Source organism: Nicotiana sylvestris, chromosome 8 (assembly GCF_000393655.2).
Source record: "Nicotiana sylvestris chromosome 8, ASM39365v2, whole genome shotgun sequence".
Lineage (NCBI taxonomy): Eukaryota > Viridiplantae > Streptophyta > Magnoliopsida > Solanales > Solanaceae > Nicotiana > Nicotiana sylvestris.
Genome location: NC_091064.1, coordinates 194,623,952 through 194,635,252, shown reverse-complemented (window position 1 = coordinate 194,635,252; position 11,301 = coordinate 194,623,952). Strand labels below are relative to the sequence as shown.

The following is an 11,301-nucleotide window of genomic DNA, read 5'->3' as shown; positions in this document are numbered from 1 at the left end:
AGCAGCCTCCTCAAGTTTTCCATGACTCCCTGAGCAGTATTATCCACCTCAGAACCCTCAATACTCTGTTGCTCCACCTCAGTATGTTGTCTAGCCACCAAAACACCCCAGAAGGCAAGCACGAGCATCACGAAATCTCCAACAGCCTCCACAAAATTTTCAGGTGCCATATAACCCACATCCAAGCCAGAGGTATAAAAGGGAACAAAGGTTGAAAGATAATTTTACACCAATAGGAGAGTCCTATGCAAGCTTATTGAAGAAGTTAAAGCATTATGATATGATTGCACCTATTCCTCCAAATCATGTGGACCCATGTGCGAGAAGCTTTGACCCTTCTAAAAGGTGTGAATACCATTCCAATGCCCAGGGGCACAATGTTGAAAGCTGTCAGGATTTGAAAAGAGAAATAGAAAGGATGATCCAGGAAAACCTAATTGTGATCCAAGGCAGTGGCATCCAGAATATCGCACAGAATCTTTTACCTGCACATGATGATGCACACTTTGTGGGGATGATGTGTGGTGATAGGGAGTATGAGAATCCTCTCGGGAATTTACTAACTAAAGTTAATGATTTTGAAATTGGATAAGGCTCCACTGATTCCGATGAGCAAATTTATGGCTAAATGACAAGCTTAGCAATTGAAAAGTCATTCCCTTCTCACTAGGAAGGAATATTGGTAGTTTGTTTTGATGTTTTTTCTCTTATCTGAGTTATTTCAGGGTTGTGATCCAGATTTTATTTGTTTTATTGAGTCAAACCCTTCTATCCCTCTATTCTGTTTGTGTGAGTCTTGTCTGTCTGTTTTGTTTCCATTTTCATTATTCGGGTTATTTTAAGGTTGTAACTCGTATTTAGGTTGTTTGTCTAGTTGTAAAACCCTTTCATCCTTTACTCAATAAAATACAATTTGTCCTTTTGTGTCATTCTGTTCCTAGTTCTTTTCTCGCTAGTTCTAAGACATGACATGCATGCGGAAATTTTGGCCAGATCTTAGGAACTGATTTAATCTGGAATTCGATAACTAAAAAAATACTTTTGAGGATGAATAAAGAGTTGGAATACTTTGGAACTAAGGTCGAGTAAAATTCACCTTCAAATCATTGTGAAGATCGGGCTTAAGGATGTTTAATCAATTGATGTTTGTTGGAAAGTTTGACACTAAGAGATGAAAAAATGTCTTGTGACCATGGCACACCAAGAAGACAGACATGTTCGTCAATGCTGTGATCGCGAAAAGATACCATGTTTGATGTTCTTGAGGTTGGGAGACCCTTTTTCTGCTACCCAAACACTTTATATCCTTTGCTACCCCTTTGAGCCTGTGTTATTTTCTTTGACTACCCTCTTTTGGAATCAAGTTTAGAGTCAAAAAAAAAAAGACAAAGAAAAAAATCCATGTCCCAAGAGTACAAACTGGGGCAATTCTTAGAAAGTTCAAAAAAAAAAGATTTATCAAAGGTCCATGCCCAAAAAAATAGGAGTTGGGGCAACTTGTTTTGAAAACAAAGGAAAAGGAAAGAAAAAAAAAAGAAAAAAGAAAAGAAAGGAAAAAACATCAGAAAGAAAAATGAAAAAAATAGTTAGGTCAGATGTTTGAACTACGTTCGACCTGATTCCTTAAAAAATAAGGATACGTAGGCAGCTTCACGGTTAGGTCCAACCAAATAAGAATTCAGAAAAGAGAAAAAAAATCCAAAAATTCCCCCAATAGCTGAAACTAGGGCAAAGATTTTATTTTATTTTTAAAATAGTCGATTCCAAAAGATGTAAGTATACAACCCCGTCATCTCTACTCTGTTTTGAGCCTCATGTCGGCTTTTCGTCCAACCCTATCCAAAAACCTTCCAAATAAAGACCTCTCGATATGCCTTCAAGAATGCCAAGAGAAGAATGCAATGAGCAACGGTTGTCACACGACATATAGCATTGTCAAGTTACTCACAAAAAGTGAGAAAAAGAAAAGGAAAAAGAAAAAGAAAAATGAGAGTCTTACTAGTAAAAACCTTCACGGGCACTGTAAGGCGACGGTAAGCAGAGATAAATAAATGAGAGAGACTTATTGGTGAAAACCCCTCGGGCACTACTTGTCGAAAGTGAGTCGTGAAGCTGATGCGAAGAATTGGCATAAACAAGCCCGACTTCAAAGGTCATAAGAATGGTAAAAGGGAAGATTGGATTAGTTTGGTAGATCGGCCATTAAGTCCAAAATGCATGTCATTATCATTAAGGCTAGTTATTGAAAAAGAAAAAAGAAAAAAAAAAGAAGAAAAAAGAATTCTTCCTTCTGTCCTTCCGACAAGGGCATTTCTTGTTAATACTTGTTTCTTTGCATCATTGTGTCCTTCACTCCGAGTTGGTCCTTGTCAAAACAAGCAAGAAAAGATTTCAAAATCTGCTACCAGCTTTTCAATTGCATAAAGCAAATTTGGCCAGCACTAAGTTGTTTCCGTCAATATACCATGAGGATTCATACAAAGGCTTCCCCAAAAAGACTCTTGTCAGCCTACTTGGCGCAAGCAAAGATAGCTGGTGATTCTCTCTGACAGACAAGTTGCTCAAAAGCAGGAAGTCATTCAAGATATCGGAAAATGTCACCTAAGCAAAGATCTCCAATTGGGATAAGGCTGTTTGAGCTGCAAATACAAATGGTACTGGTGTGAAATAATCAGAGTTGGTGCAGAACAAAAGTCTTTTGAGACCGACTCAAGCTGATTGAGCAGAAGCCAAGCTGCCCAAGATTCAAGAAAGACAAGAAGTGAATCCAAATGCAGAAGTTAATGAAAGATGTGAGCTGCTCAAGACAGGGCTGAGGTCATAAGCTCTGCATGTCCCGTCTTGGTTTGAAAAGCTGAAGAAGATTGAACCAACACATGCGGCTAACAAGTATCAAGATTCAGATTAGGGTCCGCATGAAGAATCAACCAAGACTCAAGATCAAGCTTCAGAAAACTCATAGATAGGAATCTTGTAACTCGTAGCTGATAGGCTTAGTTAGTCTTTTTTATTTTTGATTTTGATGTAATAACGGGACCGCGGACCGGAACCTGGGCAGAATGGCACCTTGACTGGCTCTCCACCTCGGCATACTCTATCATCTCACTCACTTCTGAACTACACGTGGCCTGATTCCTTTATAGCCAAGGATATGTAGACAGCTCAGATACCAGGGCTCAGTCACATTCCCTTTTTCCTCTTAGTTTTAGTCTCTCCAAATAAGGGTCGTGTCAAAAAACCTGTCTAGTCGTTCTTTGTCTGAAAACTCTCCGCGTTTTCAGTCAAAGAGGGACAATTGTAGACATGTAATTTTTGACCCTCCCCAAGATTTTATATATTTTAGCATGTAAATATTTAATTTAGGTCTAATATTTTTATTTCAACTAATTTTGACTATTTTACTTTATTTTATTACAAGAAAATAAAAATTACAAAAATATTTTATTTTATGTACCTTTCATAAAGTAAAAAAAATACAAAAATAATACCTTATTTTTATCTTTATATAATCTTGAAAAATACAAAAAATATATAATAGTTTCATGTTTTAATATAGTTTAGTTTAATTAATTAGAATTTATTTTTGCATCATGTAGTATAGTTATCTTATATTAAAGGAATTTAGCTATGGTTTTGAATAATAATTTTGGAGTCTTCTTAGCCCAAAATTGAGACACAAAAAAGACATGGTCCAACCCAATTACCATTAGCCCATTCTTCCCAACCCATTAGCCCATTTAAGTGCAAGATTTAATCCTAGCCATCTATTTCCTTCTAATCCAATGGCCATCATCCCTTCCCACTTCCATATAAAGTTTTTCAATACCCAATTATAGAAACTCTACCCTAAGTTTTTCAATTCTTAGACCTAGACAACAACAAAAAACGGCAGCAGCTAGACGACAAGAACAAAAAGAAATCTCAAGCAATACCTTTTCGAACAAAACACTAATATTTCTCTTGAAATCATCACTTGAATTTGCTTCAATACCTAACAAATTCCTCAAATTTCTCCTTGATTTCGAACTCATCAGAACAATTACCAACACCTCCACTCCTCTTCGCCTCTTTCCAAAAACGAATTCGCTAGTCAAGATTACCGACGTCGGAGAGTATTCGCTACTGCAGCTTCATTCTTTTGGAAATTTGAGATAAAATACGGCTTCAAAGAAAGGTTTTGTTCATGGCTTTTAAAATTTTAGCTCCTTTTCTGATTTTTGATTGTGAAACCATGGAATCCGATGAAGTTTGAGTGAGGTCGTTTTGGTTTCGGCTTTTCGACACCGATGTGAGTTCCCGTCTGCGGTTTGTCATATTTTTGAATTCAAAGCAGTGAAACAATCAATTTTCGGCTAATGTTAAGGTCCATATCTCCCACTATTGCTCTGTTAAGATATTGTTTGTGAGTATATGATCTTTCTTATTTAGCTTCATGAATATTGCATTCTCTCTGTTAATCGTTAGGTCTCATTAGCCTTTTTGTTAAATTTGTTGCTTACCTGTTTGATGGACGAGAAGGTTGAAAGATATGTGATCCTTGGCCACATAGTGAATGCTTGAATTTTGGAATACAATAATCATGTCTACAAATTAAGATTGGAAAACGGAATTTGTAATAATGCTTTGAGTTGTAAATATTTTTCAATAACCTTATAATGAATCTGGTAGTGATCAAATTCACTTTTCTTCTACAAATATCCAGAAATCATGCTTTGCAATAATGTCAAAATTAGTTTTAGGAAAATCATGATCATCGTAGCTTGCTTTAGGTACGTAGTAAAGTCATCATAACTACGGGTACGGTTCCCGTGGTGTAGTTGTGATACTCAGTTTCAAGTTAGTTTTTCAAATATGAATATCTGTAGTTCACTTAGTTGAATGCTTTTCCTTTAATAATTTGAGGTGTGCCGTACCAAATAAAATCTTGAAATGTGTGGCCCTCACCCTTTTAATTTTAATCCTTAGAAATTGAGGCGTGCCATTTAGTTGAATTTTTCATGGCCCTCGCAAACCTGAAAGTGCGTAGTTGCTTTAGGCGCGCTATTTAAAAAGTTACTTTCCTAAACTCGGGTGTGCATTTATGTGACCCAAATCCAAATCCCAACAACGTTAAATAAAATGTGTCGTGGACCGCGGATGCATTTATGTGACGTGGTTCAAGACGTATTTTAAATGACGTTGCAATCTTCCTTAAAAATGATTAAAAGCGGTTAATTAGTTAAAATTGTATCATAGGCTAAACCATGTATTAAAATCAGTAAATAGGCCAAATATAATAGTTGAGCGACCGTGCTAAAACCACGGAATTCGGGAATGCCTAACACCTTCTCCCGGGTTAACAGAATTCCTTACCCGAATTTCTGGCTCGCGGACTGTAATATAGAGTCAACCTCTTCCTCGACTCGGAATTTGAACCGGCGACTTGGGACACCTTAAATTATCCCAAGTGGCGACTCTGAATTTTTAATAAAATGATCCCGTTTCGATTGTCACTTTAAGATGAAAAAACTCCCTTATACATCCCTTCCCGGGGTGTAGGTAAAAAGGAGGTGTGACAAATATTATATTTTTTCACGGTATTTGATTTTTTGTATTAAAATGAGATATACGGTATATAATCTAAAACATATATTTGGTTTTAAACTGCATACATTCTTACTTTCAAGCGCATAGATAGCCATTATCAGGGATGCTATTTAGAGATCTAGTCAGTACTTATTTTGTCTTGAAATTCTAAACTAAAAATCTTAACTCCGGGACAATTTAGAGCATTTTAAACTGAAAAAGTGATATTCAGGACGCACTGACTAATTCTTAAATAACAGCCCTTTAGTGTGGCTAGCTACTGTCATTCTACTAAAGAAAGGCTTGGGAAGAAGGATAATTTAGTCACTTGGATTGTTTAATCCATGTAGATATAACCCATAAGGAAGAATTTAACCAAATAATAATAATAATAATAATTCATTTACTTTCGACGCGAATTATAAATTTATTTGTAAAAATCTACCAAAATTACAACAAATAATAATAAGATATAAACTCATAACTTTAACAATATAATTGGTTCAATATCAAAAACCTTATAGATTAAACTTATAAAATTTAAATATTGGATCAACCTCCCACTCACATGGAGATGATGTATGCAAATGATCAGGATGACGGGCAGGCGATGGCAAAAAATTGAATAGGTTCGAGATTTTGGCATTTAACTACTAGACATTTTCTAGTGGATTTATGTGGATGAGGTAACTTAATTTGGCCAATACATTGCTTATGAAACGGAAGGATGACAATAAGCTGCTTCACCAAAAAGGATTCAAAGTCAATGTGCACTATCTTTAGGAGTCTTCCGTCAACAAAGGTGTGTCATCTACTTGTAATTACTACCAGTACTATATAACAAGTGGGGTCACTGTGAAATGGCATTAGCTATATTTTCTGCCGCATATAACTCTATGACACGTTTCAACTAGGAAGCTTCCTTGACTAACAACAAATAATATAAGCCACCAATAAATATGTGAGATTTCCAATTGAGATTGCTTCTATCTTTAATGCTTTGAATAACTTATTTTCTTAGTAGTGGGAAAGGAGAGGAAGGGTAGCGGAGTAACGGGTTTAGGATTTGAAATTCAGGTGCATCTCAAATTTCTATATAATAATTACTGTATTCACAATCGAATGTGCTTTAGATTCGGCTAAGAACACGGGAAGGAAAATACCGGTGAAATTTTAATTAATCTTAGTTATAAGGGTTTCTATAACAAAATCAACCTATTAGTCCAGTGTCATGTTTATTTATGATAAATAATTACTCCCTCTGGTCCATAATACATGATTTTGGTTGTTTGCATACAAATTAAAAAATTCACTTTTTAATATTAGTTATCAATGAAATTGATCATATTAACATTTACTAACTATTCACATAAAAACTCCTAACACATACTCCAACATTATTTACTCCAAGGGCAATGTAGGAAAAAATAATTAATTCATTCTTGAAATCTAGAAAAATCATATATTTTGGACCCAGAAAAAAACCAAAAAATCACTTATTGTAGACTGGAGGGAGTAATATATTAGAACCGGTAACTCTGAATTAACGTGTATTAAACTACTAAGCTTCCATGTCAGCTGACTTTTTGGTATACAATTGTGCATGAACCAAGGTATCTAAATGTTAAAAGATGCAATTCCGTGGAACCTGAATATAAATTCTACGAGAAAACAAGGAAAAAGTTGTTGGAGATCAGATCTGTAAAGTGTGTATAATAGAAAGATATACTCCATATATTTAGTTGACTGACCCAAAGTCTACGCCACCAGCGAGAAAAAGATCACACCATGCTTTGCTGTTGAGGATTAGTCTTCTAGCTAATTATTCCACTTAGGACAAACCTCTCTTCTAGATAGAAATAGAAAAATAAGTAAATACTAAGAGTTGCTTTAATGATTGATTAAGATTTAAGAAGACTAACAATGAGCTAATGGAAATTGATTAAAAAATGAACACAGAATTTGAATAGTATTATGATATTACTGTCGATAGTTTATAAGTTAGCAGGGATGAGAGATGCCATTACCAAGCCAACAACATGGTTCATTTTCAACACTCCTTCAATCATTACCCATAGAAACTATCTTCCTTAGAAAAATGTCCAAAACTAAAATAATCCCAGCTCCCCAAATCCTTCTCTGCATTTTCACTTTTGTCCATTTCACCTTCCATGTAAATTCCCAGCCTAGCTCCAATAAAGAAAAAACCATTTTACTTCAACTAAAACAACAATTTTCCACCACTTCTCCCTTCTTCCTCAACCACTGGACTTCATCATCAGACCACTGCACTTGGCCGGAGATCAGCTGCACACATGATAATTCAGTCAGCGCCATTCGTCTCGTTAATCTCAACATTTCCAAACCAATCCCACCATTTATTTGTGACCTCAAAAACCTCACCTTTCTTGATGTTAACTACAACATCATCCCTGGTCCTTTCCCTACTCTTCTTTACAACTGTTCCAATCTTGAATACTTAGACCTTTCTTTTAACTTCATGAACAGCAGCCTTCCTAATGACATCAACCGGCTTTCGCCTAAGCTTCAGTACTTCAACATAACAGCAAACTTCTTTACTGGTGACATTCCTCCAGCAATTGGAGGTCTAAAACAGCTCAAAGAACTTCAGTTTGCTTCAAACGCTTTCCATGGCTCTTTCCCTGCTGAAATTGGCGACTTGACAAATCTTGAATCTCTGAATTTAAATCTCAATAAGTTTGCACCTCAAGAAATACCATCAAGTTTTACCAAGTTGAAGAAACTCAAAAATATCTGGATGAGTGAAATAAATTTGATAGGAGAAATCCCAGAAAGCATTGGCAACATGTTAGCTTTGGAATTTTTGGACTTATCAATAAATGGATTGAGTGGTAGCATCCCTAGCAGTTTGTTTCAGACCAAGAATCTGACCATAGTTTATCTCTATACCAATAGATTGACAGGAGAGATTCCTCAGATTATTGAGTCCTTCAATTTGGAGGTTATTGATTTGTCTGACAACAGCTTAACAGGGAAGATACCAGAAAATTTTGGAGAGCTGACCAAAATGACAGGGTTATCTCTGTTTATGAACCAATTATCAGGGAATTTACCAATAGGCATAGGCAAATTGCCAGTATTGGCAGATGTTAAGCTTTTTGGGAACAGTTTATCTGGTGAAATTCCACCAGATTTTGGTCGGTTTTCGATGCTCAGAGATTTCCAGGTTTTCCAAAATCATTTTACTGGAAAATTACCAGAGGCTCTATGTTATAACAAGGGATTGCTTATGATGCTTGCTTTTAATAACAATCTTACAGGTGAGCTACCAGAATCTCTTGGAAACTGTAATAGTTTGAGGGCCGTTCGAGTTGAAAAAAACAGGCTTACTGGTAAGATTCCTGATGGTTTGTGGACAGCAAAGAATTTGTCAACTTTCTTGTTAAATGATAACTTGTTAATTGGTCAACTTCCAGAAAGAGTGGCATCAAATTTATCTCAGGTTGATATCAGGAATAACCAGTTTTCAGGTGAATTACCAGCTGAAATGGGTACTTGGTACAATTTAAGGGTATTCAGAGCATGCAATAATCTGTTTACTGGTAAAATTCCTGAAGAATTGACTGTTCTTCCAAAGTTAACAGAACTTCTGCTGGATGGTAATAAACTATCCGGGAGTTTTCCGTCGAATATAGTCTCTTGGAATTCTCTTACTACTTTAAAAACCAGCAGAAATCAGATTTCAGGACAAATACCAGCAGCACTTGGCCTTTTGCCAAACCTAATTGACTTGGACTTGTCAAGCAACCTGTTATCAGGTGAAATTCCACCTGAGATAGGTAACTTGAGGCTAGCCTCACTCAACCTTTCTTCCAATCGCCTAACTGGTAGAATCCCCGTTGAGTTAGAGAATGCAGCTTTTGATCGGAGCTTCTTAAGTAACCCTGGTCTTTGTGCAAGTGATCCATCAGTAGGACTTGGCTTTTGCAAGGGGAAAACGGGGAAGTCCGATAAGCTCCCCGTCAAACTTCTTGCTGCTCTTGCAAGTGTAGGTGGAGTAGCAACACTGGTGGCTGCTTTATATAGTTTGTTCGTGTTGAGAAGCTATAGGAAAAGAAAGCAAGAATCGGTTTTGACATGGAAGCTCACCTCATTTCACAAGTTAGACTTCACAGAGGCAGATATTGTACCATATCTTACTGAGAAGAACACAATTGGAAGTGGAGGATCAGGACAAGTCTACCTCGTGCCATTAAACCGTTCACGAAACTGTGTTGCTGTCAAGAAGATTTGGAATAACCAGAAGTTGGATCACAAGCTTGAAAAAGAGTTTCTAGCTGAAGTTCAAATATTAGGCACAGTTCGACACTCCAATATAGTGAAACTATTGTGCTGTATATCCAGTGAAGAGTCAAAGCTTCTTGTCTATGAATACATGGAGAGTAGGAGCTTGGATATATGGCTTCAGCAGAATAAGAGGTTAAGCAATGTTTCTGATTTAGTATTGGAATGGCCTAAGAGGCTGCAAATTGCAATTGGAGCTGCTCGAGGCTTGTGCTACATGCACCACGACTGCTCGCCACCTATTATTCATCGCGATGTGAAATCAAGCAATGTCCTTTTGGATTCTTGTTTCAATGCAAAAATTGCAGATTTTGGCCTCGCCAAAATACTGGCCAAGCCTGGAGATAATACAGTGACAGCAGTGGCTGGCTCTTTTGGATACATCGCTCCAGGTAAAGTAAAACTATCTTACAATATTACAAGTTCCGATATGGTTGGCCTAGAATATGTTTTCATTTCCATATTGCTTTTGCAGAGTATGCACGTACAACTAAGGTGAATGAGAAGATCGATGTATATAGCTTCGGAGTCATCCTTTTGGAACTGGTAACTGGGAAAGAAGCCAATTATGGAGACGAGGACTCGTGCCTTGCAGACTGGGCGTGGCGTCGTATCCAACAAGGATATCCCATAGTCAATGTCTTAGATGAGGCGATAAAGGAGCCACAATACTTGGATGAAATGAGCAATGTGTTTAAGCTCGGGATCTTTTGCACTAGCACATTTCCTTCATCAAGGCCGACCATGAAGCAGGTTCTGCAAATCCTGTTCCAATGTAACAATACGCTGGTATATGGAGAGAAGAAAAATGAAACCGAACGTGATGCTTCACCGCTCCTCAAGAACTCCAGACGGGAGAGGATTGAGGATAATGATGATGTTGGTTTTATATCACTTATATAGGTGGATAGAGAGAGTCAGAGAGAGAGTGATAGGCTTTTAGAATAAGACTCCAAGATAGAACATGTAGCAGTTTAAAGCAGATCTAATATATGAAGTAGTGAAAACTAGATTGTACAAATACAATTTTAGATTTAGAGTTCTGCTACCATGGACTTGTTTTGCTACAGAAACCCCTTTTTTCTGAAATGGTATTTTTCTTTTCCTTCATCAATCAACTGGCGACAACGCATAGCTAACACGAAACAATTTGAAAGGGAGGACAAGGCCATTGTTTTAAGACGCTAATAAGGAAGAAGGAACTACCACATGTCAATAGAATAAATATGAAAAAAAGGAGGAAGGAATTATATAGCTCACTGCTAAGTTCATTAAATCTGCTAGAATCTAACAATAAAGTAGCAAGTAAAAGATTATTCCTATCAATAGTTGCTTTTAAATTTCTACTTTTTAGTCAGAAAAAGGTTTTACACTTTGGAAGAAATAAGATACCTTTAGATGGTGCTTGTC

General features: G+C 36.7%; 1 protein-coding gene across 1 annotated transcript; it reads left to right on the top strand.

Moving 5' to 3' along the window:
• Positions 1–7,561: 7,561 nt before the first annotated feature.
• LOC104212428 (receptor-like protein kinase 5) lies at positions 7,562–11,005 on the top strand. Its single transcript, XM_009761678.2, has 2 exons — positions 7,562–10,283; positions 10,367–11,005. Exons 1-2 carry the CDS (start codon positions 7,583–7,585, stop codon positions 10,792–10,794), a joined length of 3,129 nt encoding a protein of 1,042 aa, XP_009759980.1. The 5' UTR covers positions 7,562–7,582; the 3' UTR covers positions 10,795–11,005.
• Positions 11,006–11,301: the final 296 nt, after the last annotated feature.

Bases quoted from the DNA above. Each gene is read 5' to 3' on its own strand.
- LOC104212428 (XM_009761678.2), top strand. From the start codon at position 7,583: ATGCCATTACCAAGCCAACAACATGGTTCATTTTCAACACTCCTTCAA. The intron at 10,284-10,366 runs GTAAAGTAAAAC...TTGCTTTTGCAG, and splicing joins TTTTGGATACATCGCTCCAG to AGTATGCACGTACAACTAAG.